The sequence below is a fragment of the Ostrinia nubilalis genome, chromosome 21, assembly GCF_963855985.1.
Source record: "Ostrinia nubilalis chromosome 21, ilOstNubi1.1, whole genome shotgun sequence".
Classification (NCBI taxonomy): domain Eukaryota; kingdom Metazoa; phylum Arthropoda; class Insecta; order Lepidoptera; family Crambidae; genus Ostrinia; species Ostrinia nubilalis.
The window spans coordinates 10,536,202-10,551,269 of record NC_087108.1 but is presented as its reverse complement, the minus strand read 5'-3'; the positions used below and the strand labels follow the sequence as shown (position 1 = coordinate 10,551,269).

Here is a 15,068-nt window from a genome sequence, read left to right as displayed (position 1 = left end):
ACTAAGTATTTTGAAATGTCAAAAGATCGGAAATATAGATGACCCACGCTGAACTGTCCCACCAAACTCAATGACAGGGGGCGCTACTATCGTTCAACTATATGGTTTGCAACATGGCAAAAATCGGAACCAGCGATCCGGTATCCACTGTCAATGTCATGGATAGGACAGTTCAGTATTTTGGAACTATATAACCCGGTATTGGTTGCAGCGCCCCCCTGCAAATGACGTTTCAGTGTCTTCCGACGTGGCAAAAATGGGAACCAACAATCCAGTACTGACAGATGACCCATATCTGGAGATATAATTAGTTCAAGGAAATATCGACACAAAAATGCAGCTAAAATTTCAAATAAAAAGCATCAACTTTAGTAAAACACCTTTTATTTTCAGCATGTATCTCTTATTTATACTTAAGAACTAATTAACAGTAAACAATTAAGTAAATAATCTATTGACAATAAATAAGTAAGTAGCCAGTGATACACAGGGTGAAGAATAGAGTACAAATAACAGAATTTCGTACCAAAAATTAGTCATAGATCGAAGATGCACAAATTAGTTGGTAGATAATAAAGTGACACAACAGTGAACAAGGATCTATTTGCCCTTAGTTTAAGAGCCTTATTTGCTCGACTTTTTTATTATAGTTGACGTACAGCCTATGAAGTTAGACATTGATTTATTTTCGATTTTAGTAAGAATAGGAATAGGTTTGACAAATGTTGGCACGGCAATCACCCTGTATATTTATCCAATTTCGTGTAGCAAGCACACTACAGGTGAGTCCTAATACATTATTACTAACATTTTGGTTAGGCCTAGTTACTAGGAATTCATAACTAAATCCTATAATATTTTGGGAATTATTTTCACATTATTTTAATATCTATGGGACATCCCATAAAAAAACTTGTAAAAATATTATTCAAGATACTAATAAAAATATGCTGACGTATGTATAGAGAGCTTAAAAAGCTATAAAATAACAAAGTACAATTAAAATTTTCTTATCAAACATTAATTTATAAATATAACAAAATAAATAGGAAGACTATGAAAACAATAATAATAACAAATAAAAGTAACAACACAATTATTAGAAAACGGATATTAAAAATAATATAGATCATTGTAAAATATGCAACATTATAATAAAAACAATAATTTCAACAAAATTGTGAAAAAATGTGATGCAATATAAAACATGTAAAAAATACTACTCCTACAAACTAATCATCGTTTTGTTTATTTTTTATGTAATAATAAATAAATTTATATCCTTGGACATTTTATACTGTGCCTTAGTCCTTATTTAGCTTGTTTAGTTCGATATGTTTCTCTCGCAAAACAAGGTAAACAAAATGCAATTATTTGCTTTCTAAATATTTATCTCACTACCTTAATTCTGTCTAAAGTTCTAATTAGTGACAGGCCTCTGCCCATAGACTACATAGATATTGACGAATTTCGAGGTGGTCGACTAACGCCCGTATTCACAAACGATGCTTGCTTAAGTGAAGCAGCAAATTGAACGCACAGCGTTGAAGCTCTGTGATTGGTTCGTGTGTGACCCTATGCGTCCACGCGCACTGTGAGACCTCATAGTAATGTTTGTGAATACGGGTGTAACAGTTTTCTTCAACAAAGGTTTTGCTACAACATAAGAAGAATGTATAATTACAAGTTTCGCTTTTTTGGAAAGACTAGATTCACAACTGCGGGTCTATTCGCTAACGCAGAATCCGTATTTTTTAATATAACTATCCCTTTTACTCATGGCAAGTAATAGCGACAGACGCACTCGAGAATATATAAACTGCGTTAATTAATATTCTCGTTGATAAACTATGTAATTCTTACTTAATATTTGTGCAAATTTTATACTGAACAGCTGCTAATCAAGTGCTCACTACACTAAGTACAGTCAGCCTCAAATAGTTCGCAACACATCTATCTATGTTACAATAGGGATGTTTCCTGGGTAAAAAAAGCAAGAGTTTGAATTATCCGTCGGTTAACTTATCAAAAAATACTCGACACGTATTTTTCACTTTTTAAATTAATGAAAATTTAAAGAGATAAAGCGCGCCAAAATTCAAAAGAAGAGGCCCGTGACGTCAAGGCGTGCTTAAAATGTATAATTAATGTGCTATTTAACGCGGACTGTTTAACTAACACATTTGTGCTTGATCAACCGAGTGCAGACATTAGGCCCTTTGAACTGTGGTTACATTTCGTTGATTGCGTTCATATTAAAATACTTTTTGAGCGTAAATTGATAGGCTAGCCTTCATATTCTTACACTCATATTTTAAACATAGTATGTTTTTTATAGTGAGTAATAAATTACTAATAATTCCCGTTAGTCCCCGGGACTATTCAACCTTCAATGCTTGGGTTTCCTTAAAGACAAAAACTGTAGATCCTGGTTTTATACAGGAGTTGCAATAGTGGGAATGATAGGTAGGATTAGTGTCATAATCCCATAAACAAGGTAAATTATGCTTTTTTAAATGGATTCCTCACAAAAGTCGTCAAGAATTAAACTACTGAAGTATCAATCCGATACTTAAATCATTAGGTGATAATCGCCTCACTTTATAAAAGCATAGTTTTTACTATTGAATTGTAAATTAGGAATGACAAATATAACTAAAATATTAATTACAGAGGTAGTTAGACTAGAAAGTATACTTTTATCTATTAAACTAGTTTTTTTGCTAATTTATCTGATACACAGCTAGCGTGCGAGCGTTGCGACTAAAATAAAAAATCCAGCTGTATGTCAGGGTCCTTAGTAAACATTTGGTTTATTTTATAAGCTAAGATTTTGTACATTCAGCATCCATTATATTCTTTACTGAAAAGATATTTCATTATAAACATATTTTGATGTTGACTATACCAAATTATTTCACAAACTTACATTCTTCGTACTTTTTGGATCTCTTTGCTATAGAAACACATACTACAGTACATTTCCTTACACTATTTGGTAAATAACTAAGAAGCAATTATTTGGGATATTTCTTTGTGTTTGTAATATTTAACTACTTAAAACAGAGCAACACTTTCTAACAGGTGTGAAAAATATTAAACAAAGTTATTTATTTATTCTTAGGCTCAACACATATTAAAACTAATTTAAATTTAAATTTGTCTCGTAGTATATTTCCCCTTAGAGAAAACACATACCTACTGCAAGACAAGTAGTTCTAAATATATCTATCTTTCTTATTCATAGTGAGATGCTGGCATAAACGACAGAGATAGACAATACAAAAATGATAGGAATGATACTACTAAGAACAGAATATTGTTAGTAAATGGATAGAAAATTCAAGCCATGTGAACTTGCCTAGTTTACACTTATTTGTTCTTAGGCGTGATGATTTCGTATTTATTATGCACTACTAAAGTCCGGTCGCCGAGCAGATAGAATTTCGTCTAACGACCTCAAGCTACCCATCCTTATCGCGCGCGCATAATGATATTGGTGTCGCGCTCGCACAGTCACTGCGGCCGCCCGTCGCACGAGCGATAAGGATGGGTAGCTTGGGGTCATTGAACGAAATTATATTTGCTCGGCACCGGACTTTATAAACAAATGTCACTAAAGCTTCATTCACACTTACTACGATAGTCACGCCTCGTAATATAAATGTGAACATAGCATACTTTTTTTTAGAAATAAGGGGGTAATCATATGTTTTAGATCACAACCCCGTTTCAGTTGTACTATTATAATGTTTATTTATTTGCCTTAGGCCGATTATGCTAGGAATTATTAAGGTAAGTTCTTATGCTTAGGATAATTATAAAGTTAAGTTTTTGGTTTCTTTATATTTAAACCATTCATTTTATGTATGTATGGTGTTTGATGTGTACATAAATAAGATTACAAATTATGTTTTATTTCATTTTTTTCTTACACTATTTATTATTACTAATTCGGCCTTTATTCAGTTATTGCTAAATTCATATATTTTTGAAAACCGTAAAATAATGTAAGTAATAATATTTTATAATGATTTTGTTGCATAATAATTAATAATGATTTTGTTGCTAAGAATTTCAGCTCAAGACATTTCTGAATTAAGTACTCATTGATAGTTATTTGCCACGTCACAAACAGCTCATTAGCATATAACTTCTAAGAACGCTTGGTATTTTACATACAGTTATTTACATTACATTACCCGCTAAGTTGGTGTACCGTGTTATCTCTTACGCTTTCGTTGTGTTTTTTCTGATAGTCCACCACCATCGTCAGGACTCTGTTTCTTACTTCGTCCAACGCACTGTACATCTCACTGGTGAACGGATCGAAGTTTTGGAGTTTCTTCTTCCGACGGTATATGCCTTCTTTGAAGGATATTGCACAGTTCATGTCGGCCTGGAATGGGAAAAAATATAAATTATAGAAATAGAAAAATGTGACAGACCGAAATTTTACGGGATCTAAAGCTCGGTCCGTGAGCACGTAGAATTTTGTCCAATGACCCCTAGCTACCCATCCTTATCGCTCGCGCGTAATTATATTGCTATCGCGACTGTGCGACTGGCACCCGCAGTGAGTGTGCGAGCGCAATAGCAACATAATTACGCGCGAGCGATAAGGAGGGGTCATTGGAAAAAATTCTACGTGCTCACGGACCAGACTATAACAGGATTCAAAAAATAAATATCAATGATAAATTATCACGATAATTAGCAACCAAAAACAGAAAGCAACATTTGCAATCGGAATTTCTTATGAAACAATATGACAAATGTATCTTATACTGTTGATAATTATCATGAAGCGTAATTATCTTGATAATTTCGAACCCTGGGATCTAGACATAGAAAAGAGAAAAAGAAAGAAACTAAAGATACGGCACAATTTAGGCAGCCTTATCGCTACAAAACGATCTGTTCCAGACGACCTAGCTAGAGGACAGTTGTTTAGAATAGGTAAAACAGGGTAGGCGGTGAACAATACACAATTAAATTACAAAGCACAAAATGTTAAGTTCGGTCGTGAGCAGATAGAATTTCGTACAATGACCCCAAGCTACCCATCTATTATGTTATGGCTCGCGCGTTATATTGCTGTCGCGCTCGCTCGCATACTCTGCGTCTACGTCTGCGGTAAGAAATTCTATCTACTTGGCGACCGGACTTCAGTTTTATTTAAAAATCACAAAAGTGTGTTTATTCATACCTCAGAAATAGTATGATTAATGAAGCCCAGTATCCCTTGCAGCGCTGCCCTAGTGTCCTGGACCAGAGCTTCATAGAACACCACATGGACAGCCCCAGCGAAGCGAGTCAGCCATAACCGGTGAAGAGACTCCCAGCCAACCAGCTCGTGAGACACGTAGGTAGCCCAGTCTGGGACACGGGACATTTTAACTAAAGCCTGGTCCATGAGCACGTAGAATTTTGTCCAATGACCCCAAGCTACCACGATATCTAAATCTACGACAGAAACATAATTACGCGCGAGCGATAAGGATGGGTAGCTTGGGGTTATTGGACAAAATTCTACGTGCTCACGGACCAGACTATACCTCTGTCTGCTGGGCTAGGATGCGCGCCGTGATATTCTTATCGACGTCAAAATGTATGGGAAAAATTGATACAATGGCGTGATAACCGCTTATCGTGGCGGGCATCCTAGGCCCACAGGACATTTTGATAAACATAAACAAAACGAATGTTTAAGCTGTGGTATGGTGGTAAGACCACCTGTGTCAAACTCAGAGGTCCTAGGTTTGATTCTCAAAGGAGGCATTTTCTGGTTGATTTTATAGAAAGTACATACTTAATTGTATCAGCTCCACCTCCTCTGTAGTTAACGATTACGAGTGAAACTGATTTCTATGTTGAGATGCATTTAACTCAGAAATACATTTTATACTCACAAATCTTTGGTATATTGTAACTTCAATAATTTTGTGTGTACAGAAATAGCAAAATTGTTGGATGTGCTACTCTGTATGGACTTACCTGTTTTTTTATGTTCATGTGACTTCTTCTTGAATGCAGATTTGGGTGCAGTTCCTATGTGGCCCTTGTGGAGTCTGTTAAAGTCTGCCTGAAAATAAAAACAACAATATTTTTAAAGAAAGAATTGAGTAAAGTAATCTATTTATCACTACAGGTCTAAAGCCCGGTCTGTGAGCACGTAGAATTTTGTCCAATGACCCCAAGCTACCCATCCTTATCGCTCGCGCGTAATTATGTTGCTGTCGCGCTCGCACACTCACTGCGGGCGCCCGTCGCACAGTCGCGACAGCACAGTTTGGGAACCAATGGATAGCACATAACTTGAGTCAGTGCCTGAGGTATGAGAGCAGTAAGGGAGGGTGTTTTTATGTCATCAAATGTCAGAGACTTCAGATCTTCAGATTTGTATGCTCAGGTCAGGTCATAATGTCACATCTGTATGCTCAGGTCAAGTCATAATGTCACCCTTCCTATGTCCCTCCCATATCTACACATTATAGCTTTGGTATGTTAGTGAAAGGTAAGTTTATCCTCAGGTAGCAATAAGGAGTGATACTTCTGTATCAAAGTACTAATACTAATGCTAGATTTGTATACTGAATGCCTATTTACAGTTACTTGTTTACATTAAACTCAACATAATGCATATTGTTATACTTCCACAACTGTTTGCCAACAAATACATCTGATATGAACCAGATAAACAAATAATGTGCTATCATAGCAACTAAATGCAGGAAGGATAGTCAAATACAGTCATTTAAATACTTATGTTGATGATATTTTATGGATAGTAAAGATTTCTATACTTATGATAGCAGTCTTTATTTATTAAAATTATAACTAAGGTTGTTTGTTATAGGGTAAAAATAAAAATCTACACTAAAATTATAAAGAGGAAAGATTTGTTTGTATTGAATAGGCTCTGAAATTACTGTACTGATTTGAAAAATTCTTTCATGATTAGAATCTTGCATTATTTTTGATGAACATAAGAAGTAGTATATTCACCATATCAGCTAGTTAACAAATAAAAGTAGTGTGGGTCATACCAGTATAGCATCTCTTGGGTTCCTTATAAGTAATATGGCTGATTTGAACTTGTCACGGCCAATGGGCGGGGCTTCATGTGTTTTGACGACTAACACGGAGCCGTCCGTGATATTCTCAGCTGGGAAACCATGTACTCGTAGACTGTGGTCCATGTATATTGAGCCTGTGACAATGCCTGAAAAGAAGTAGAAATAAATAAGACATGTCTTAAAATTTTTCAATTTTTATTAACAGGGAATTTAGTTCTCTATCTGAATATTCATCTACGCTTAAACATTTTAAAAGTTGTTCTTATAAGGACTTACAATTCTGTAGTACAAAAGTAGCAAAAAGGCCCTATACTATTCTCGTTCTCGTTTCAGCCAAATGACGTCCACTGCTGGACAAAGGCCTCCCCCAAGGTTTTCCACAATGAACGGGAAGACGTAGCGTGGGCAGGCCTCCTACTAGGTGGACCGACGATCTGGTAAAGGTCGCAGGAAGACCCTGGATGCGGGCAGCGCAGGACCTATACTATATGACTAGACTTAAAGTAACTTTTAATAGAAAAGCTGTAATATACCTGTAGCCTGCTGCAACAGATATCTAAGCCATGTGTTCCCGCTGCCAGGGTAGGAGACGAGAGCCACCACATGGGGCGCCGGCGGGGACCGCCAGCGGAGCTCCTTGCACCAGTTAACAGCCGGCAGCTGGCGGTACGAGAAGTGATTCATATACCCATGCCCGTAGTATGTACTCTTCGAACCATTCAGCGGACTCAACATAAACATGATTATCAGGAAATACAACATCACCACAGCCGCCGCGAGCAGCAACAGCGATCTACGAGGCATGACTAACGATCACAGTTTACTCTCAGCCGTCAGAAACAAACGTTTGATTCATGATTTTATGATTTCATTGCCTCCACTCCGACGAGCGCAACCGGGCCGGTGCGCAGATTTCTGACTTGGAAACACCGTTTGGACGATTTATTAAATGCATATTCTTTGGTACTTGTATTCTTTTGGCGTGAATTTATTTGTTTTTGGCTTTTATTCAATATATCAACACAAAATCCGTTACCCACCCCATTTTTTGGCCAAGGTCAAAAATTTTGTGAAATGTCAGTCAACTTTGACATTTTGCTATTCCATCTGCGTTTCGTTGTTCGTAATTTCTGCATCGTTGACCCACAGACGTTTGCGATAACCGGGAATCCGGATCAACGCGTTGATCCGGATTCCCGGTTTTCGCGATATGATTCCACTTTCTAACTTATGAATGCCTAGCTTTTCCAAAACTGTTTAGAATATCACAGGGTATAATGTATCTATCTACTGGTAAAACAATTTAAAAAATCGGTTGAGTAGTTCCGGAGATTAATATTTTAATGTTATGCCAGCTCCACACGTGAGACTAATTTTTTTTGCGTTGAGAAATATTCTTTGTTGTTGTACATAATTACATACGCTCTGCTGGGCCCCGATTACGCTAAAAATTTTCATCTTCAACGTGCCCGAACATCAGCCGTCTTGACAAATCCGTATCGCAGAATCGAAGAAATCGAAGAAGCGCGTCTGTATTGGAGACGTTAAAAATTAGCGTAAAATCGAGGCACTGGTCCACTAGCGTCCGTCCAGTGGACGGACGGACGGACAACGGATGTGGGACAAGGAGGCCCATCTATTATAACCCGATGGTGTCCACGGAGCCTAATGCAACAGAACCGGAGTGCGATGAACCAACAAGTGTGGAGACGGCCTTAGATTATGATGATAAAAATATTATTTAATTAACTAATAATCCTTTACATAATTACAGAACTAATAATCTGTCGGCCGTTTGGTGGTGGTTCAGAACGGACTACTATGCCGAGAGGTCCCGGGTTCGATTCCCGGCCGGGCAGAAATTGAAATGATGAATTTTAATTTCTGTGACGGGTCTGGGGGTTTTCTATGTATAATATGTATGTATTTAAAAAAAAAAGTATATAAGTATGTTTATCCCGTCGTCTAGTACCCATAGTACAAGCTTTGCTTAGTTTGCGACTAGAGGCGCAGTGTAAAATGTCCAAGGATATTTATATTTATTATTTTATAATTCCTAGCTTGAAAAAAAAATACATATAGGGAGAAAATAAAAAAAGTTTAATTACATAAAATATTTTATTAGCTTTATTGAGACAAGTTTGTTAGCCGAAGTTTTCTCAGTATTGTGTGGCAGTTTTCAATATTGCCTGTACATATTTCCAGATACATTTGCAGTGGCAAAACTCGTGGTGAATTTATTTGCATCAAAATCTTCCTCGCTGTAACTAAATCTCCTCTCAAGATGTGGCAAACAGCTGCCTTAGCCCACACTGAGACAGCAATCATGTCTCTCATTTGGTACGGCAGCACAGAAACTAGTTCATGTATCATTGGTGGATGCAAATGTTCCACTGCATCTGTTATTCTATCTAAGTTGATGAGTGCCTCAGCAGCGTATATGTGAGCCCATGCCTTGTGACTGCTGGAAACGTCAGTTTGACTTAACAGTTCATTGGCACTGACCAAGGCAGACAGTGGGTCTTGTAAGTTAAGTAAGACGTAACTCTGAAGAACCAATGTAGAATTTTTAATCTCACATCTCTGCTTCCAATTGATAGGGGGGCCAGGGGGGGCTTGAATAAGTGGCGTAGTAGCATCCGCGGGTGGTTCTTGATTCGGGAGCAGGGTTGCAGCATTCCTCAAACATAAAGCTGCAAATTCCAATGATAACGACGGAATTGCAAATGACTCTCCTGATGTAGAATATTTGTCTTTATTGTCTTTTGCTAGTAAGATTCTAGTGTGAGGACCGCTGCCTAATTTTTTGACTGTATACTGTAAGGCTTCTTCGCTGCAGCATTTCTTGACGCAGCACTCTGCCAAATGTAACCAGATGCGAGGATTGTTGGGGTAGTGGCGAGCTGCTTCAACCAGACACTCAAAGGCACCTTCAGAGTTATTCGCCGCGAGTAAAGCTAGACCCAAATTGAAAACGTAAAGGGGACGGTCTCTACAAGCGATTAACCTCTCACTGTCTTCACTTTCCATAGCTTTGAAATGTTCTTTCACAGCATGTTGGAAATACTTAGCGGCCAGAAATGGTTTTTTAATCGACAGATATATCACTCCAAGGTTATTATTGATGGCTGCCCAAATATCTTCACCTTGAGATTTCAAGTCATAATTATATTGCATTGTTTTATACTGTCCTAACGTTTTCGCAGCTTCATTAACGTCTCCATTTATGTACTGTTGCTGAGCTATTATAAAGACATTTTCGATGGAGTCAGGTTTCAAGTTTAGCTTGACTTTTTGACCCTGTAATAGCTGAGCTCTGCTGGTTAATCGTTCAAACAGGTCACTGACTTCGTTGTAACTTTTCATTTGCTCTCCGTGACTTTTGGCTATTTCTAATGTTTTATCATAAGTGCGTCTGCACAGAGTGGCCTCCATTAACAGGAGAACTATCTGCTGGTATAGTTTGGGATCTTTTATGGCTTTTAAAGTCAATAACTTCTCCAAAACTACTGTACACTGATAATAGTACCGAGAGTGGTATAACAGCACGGCGTAGTTGTATAACAGATGTGGCAATGTCAGGTCTTTCAGGTCAATATCAGGGAATGTGAGTCCACACAGCTGGGTTACTGCTTTTTTGAATTTGTCTATGTTTTTCATGTCCCCATTCATAAATTCAACTACAGCTTTGTTGTGCAGGACTCGCTTGTTGTTCGGACCAACAAGGCTTTCCAATTCAGTCAAATGCTGGAGAGCAGATGCATAATCTTTCTTCGTATAGCACTGATGGGCTATGATGATAGGTTCTTCACGATCTTTAGGATTCGCCATTGCACTAGTTGACTAAAAACTTTACAGTGAATATTGCTACGGGACTGTAAGTAAAATGTGGACAATATTGACTATATAAATCACAAAATAAACAAATATAAATCGCTCGATGACTTCGCTCGCAGAAGATTTTTTTAACATTTTTTAATATTTTTTGACATTTGCTTGACGTTTGTCAAGGGTTTGTTTGTTCTCAATTACAAATACTAGATGAAAACAAGAAATATCGAGTGAAAATATTTTGATACCTAACATCGAAACCGGCATGAGAATACGGGCCCAAGGCAACAAGCTGTCAAATTTGACATCAACAATAACAAATTTGGAGGTTATTTTTCTCTTACAAACTTGTTCTGTTTTGATAATTTATTTATTCTAAAGTAGAATAAATAACATAATACTATGTCATCTGAAGAAAATGTGGACAGGGAAGCGATACAAGATATAGTTAATTTTGTAAAGTCCAACGTCCCCAGATCGGACGTACCAAATGTGGAGGCAGAACTGAAGAAAGACTTCGTACTTGCTAAACGTAGGAGCAGGACACGGAAACAAAAGGCTAAGAAGAAGAAAGTCAAGAACTTGACGAGAAAAGAAAAGAAATCCCTAGGTTTCTATTCAATTCCAAGAGACAGCGTAAAATATGTCGACGTCCAACCCATGAACGATATTTGGTTAGAATATATTTCAAATATGTTAGAATTAGATAAACAAGTGCCAGAAATGTGTAGCAAAGGATGGGAAACGTTTAGCCAGACTATATACAAAGCTGATTTCCATGGAAGTATGCTAGAAGTGGCACGTTCTAAATGCCCTAGCTATGTAGGTAAAAAAGGGATATGCATAATGGATACTAGAAACACGTTTAAAATTGTATCGACAGACAATACAGTGACAACCATACCTAAAAGGGATAGTGTCTTTGATATTTACATGAAGAAGATTAAAGTCACAATATTTGGGAAGCATATTTGTGTGCGACCAGCTGAGAGATCATCTAAAAAGTTTAAGTCACTACTCTTCCCTGATTTATAGCTGTAGAATAATAAAGTTTATGCTTATAAGTAAATTATCTTTTGTTTCTTTTATTTACTACATACATATTTACTCCAAGTATCCCCATGCTTTTTAATTAAAACATCACATTAAATAAGATGAGAAATGTGAGTTGAATGCCATACAGAATTCTCTCCCAGGTATTTCATCATAAAAATTCTCATAAACTTGGGAACAAATAATTTAAAACTTTCTTATATTAATGCTATGTCAAAAACTAGTTGAATAATACAAATAAAAGTTATAATTTTATTCTGAATTTGTTTGATTCTTAATTTTAAAGTAATATTTGAATAATATTAGGATAATAATTATTGAGAAATTGCTTTTTTTGTTTATTACCATCCAGGGTTCGAGGATATATATCGGATATATATCCGATAATCAAGCCGGTTTTAATGATATATATCAACTTTTAAAATTTGTTACTGTATTTGCACTTTTTGACATAAGATTTTTATTTTTTTAGTTGATTTTGCCGTATTTAAAAGAAATTTTATGTTTTTGCTTTGTCTGATTTTAAGTTTTAAAAACATTAAAAACATGTTTATGTAGCACTTATGCAATAGGATTCATGAATAATACAATAAAATAGTACAAGTTTTACAAAACAATAAAACTTGTATTATTGAGCAGAGACGATGCACAGCATCTGGTGAGAGATGCGTCTACTTCCGGTGTAGTTTTTAACCATTTTATACCTTAAATGACGTCATTTCCGCAATAATTTAATAGGAATTGATTTGACTTACTTCCGTTTGCCGCCATTTTAGTCACCTGGGGGCGAGCTTGCTCGGAGTTCTTCATAGAGAGCTCACCAGGAGGCCTTCTTGGGATGCTGTGCATCGTCTCTGCTCAATAATACAAGTTTTATTGTTTTGTAAAACTTGTACTATTATTCGGCATGTGACGATGCACAGCATCTGGTGAGAGACTTGTTTATTAGCTCCTGGTGACTACTTACCAGTGGCGCTATGTGATGAAAGTTTTCAAATTCAAATTCAAAATATTTATTGCTTACTAAGTGACAATTTGTAATGGTGTAAATTACATAATATACAGGAGCTTAAAAACTTAGTTACCTGAGTGGTATCGCAATAGAGTAGGTGGCTATTTAAACATTAATGGTAGTATTATTAATATTAATTAACTATAATAAGTAATATTATTATTATTAAACAACTTATAAAATAACTACAATCTAAGTAGGATTAAGGTTGATAACTTATTGACTAAAGTAGTTGGTTGCTATAATATTTTTTATGGTCTATTGTTAGGTATTCATTAATTGAATAAAAACATTTGGATATTAAATAGTGTCTAAGGGCTTTAGAGAAGCGTTTAACATTTGGTTCAGTTTTTATATATTCTGGAAGTTTGTTAAATAATTTTACCGACATATAGTAGGGGCTGGTATTTAACATTTTTATTCTTGATGGGGGTAAGTAAAGTTTATCCTAATGCCTGGTATTTATATTATGTGTGTCCTTAACTTTTGTAAAATTGTGAATATTATTTTTGTAGGTAAATATACATGTATCATGGATATATATTGATGGTAACGTAAGTAGATTATATTTAATGAAGTAAGGTTTACATGATTGTGTATTGTCTATTTGTGCTATTATTCTGATACATTTCTTTTGCATTATAAAGAGATCAATGAAGTTTGTGCTGTTTCCCCAGAGTATGATGCCATATTTTAATTGGGAATAAGCGTAGGCGTAGTATGCTGCTAATGCTGCTTCTGTATGTGTACTGTGCGTTATTTCATAAAGAGCGTAAGTGAATTTGGATAGTTTTGACTTAATATGTTCTATGTGGTTTTTCCAGTTAAGATGCGTGTCTATTACAATGCCGAGAAGTTTGAAAGTATCTACAGATTCTATTTGGTTATTTAAAAAGGTATTATTTATTTTTAATGGATTTTTTTTATATGATCTAAATTGTATTATTTTGGTTTTTGGGAAATGACATTGGGAACTTTTTGCCCCAATTTTCGAAAAGTAGCGGACACAAACGAAACCTATCACAGATGATACATACTAATATCCAATGAATTTCCGTGCATTTGTTTTTTCTCTCTTATATGGGAATATTGAGAAAATGAAGTTTTAATATTTTATTTTATTTTACATTTAGGTAACATTTTTGACGACCTCCGTGGCGGAGAGGCGCATACACCGGTTTTCAAAGTGTGCCGGGCCAATCCTGAGGTCCCGGGTTCGATTCCCGGCCGGGACAATATAGAAAACGATCTTTTCACATTGTCTCTGGTTTGGGTGTGTTGTGGTTCGTCGTTCCCGATTTCCATAACACAAATGCCTTAGCTACTTATTTTGGGTTGGAGTAATATATGAGATGTTGTCTAATATTAATTTAAGTATTTATAATATTTTATTTATTTATATTATTTTATTTATATTTTTATTTATTTATATTATTTTATTTACTTTTATTGGTTACTCTGCAATGCCAAACAACATAACATGTAAAAATATCAAATCATTTTAGACAAATATATTTTCAACTTAGACTCGTCATATCTCAGAATTCCCATATCTCACAACATAGCGCTTTAAGTGAATATACTTACAAGTATAAAGCTTTGAAATAAAATACGTTTCATCTTTGTCCGCCGTGGGGCATTTTCTCATATTAAAGTTCCCAATGTCCTTTATTTGGAGATTATGATCTTGGAGCCAATTTGTTATTTTTTGTAAAGTTTCTGTAAGTAAAGTATTTGCACTTATGATGTTATTGCATTTTATTAAAATTGATATGTCGTCAGCAAAAAGGACTGGTAGGATAACGTCGTTTTTTATAATTTTAGGAAGGTCGTTGATGTAGACTAAGAAGAGTACACATCCTAGGACACTTCCTTGGGGAATGGAACAGGTCATATATTTACTACTCGATTTTGTGGTTATTATTTTGTGTTGTTTATTGTCATAGCTGTCTACTTGTACTATTTGTTGCCTGTTTTGGAGGTAAGATTTGAACCATTGGTAACTTGGACCTCGTACTCCAGATCCGTAGAGTTTTTCTAACAAAATATTGTAATCAACTGTTTCATATGCTTTTGTCATGTCCAACAGTAAA

General features: G+C 35.8%; 2 protein-coding genes across 2 annotated transcripts; both read right to left on the bottom strand.

Annotated features, from left to right (window-relative positions):
• Positions 1-367: 367 nt before the first annotated feature.
• On the bottom strand, positions 368-8,145 carry LOC135082375 (WSCD family member AAEL009094). Its single transcript, XM_063977172.1, has 5 exons — positions 7,613-8,145; positions 7,050-7,225; positions 5,998-6,085; positions 5,210-5,379; positions 368-4,399 (listed from the first exon to the last, which is right to left on the bottom strand). The coding sequence occupies exons 1-5, from the start codon at positions 7,881-7,883 to the stop codon at positions 4,199-4,201; spliced, it is 906 nt and encodes a 301-aa protein (XP_063833242.1). The 5' UTR covers positions 7,884-8,145; the 3' UTR covers positions 368-4,198.
• A 1,033-nt stretch (positions 8,146-9,178) lies between these two features.
• Positions 9,179-11,027, bottom strand: LOC135082374 (CCR4-NOT transcription complex subunit 10). The gene has a single exon (XM_063977170.1). It carries the CDS (start codon positions 10,908-10,910, stop codon positions 9,207-9,209), a length of 1,704 nt encoding a protein of 567 aa, XP_063833240.1. The 5' UTR covers positions 10,911-11,027; the 3' UTR covers positions 9,179-9,206.
• Between the last annotated feature and the right edge of the window lie 4,041 nt (positions 11,028-15,068).

What these genes read in the sequence shown, in the direction of transcription:
- LOC135082374 (XM_063977170.1), bottom strand. Translation starts at nt 10,910, where the DNA reads ATGGCGAATCCTAAAGATCGTGAAGAACCTATCATCATAGCCCATCAG.
- LOC135082375 (XM_063977172.1), bottom strand. Translation starts at nt 7,883, where the DNA reads ATGCCTCGTAGATCGCTGTTGCTGCTCGCGGCGGCTGTGGTGATGTTG. An exon ending in ACCCAAGAGATGCTATACTG is followed by an intron (nt 6,086 to 7,049) that starts GTATGACCCACA and finishes TTTTATTTTCAG; the next exon opens with GCAGACTTTAACAGACTCCA. An exon ending in ACATGAACATAAAAAAACAG is followed by an intron (nt 5,380 to 5,997) that starts GTAAGTCCATAC and finishes CCCGTGTCCCAG; the next exon opens with ACTGGGCTACCTACGTGTCT.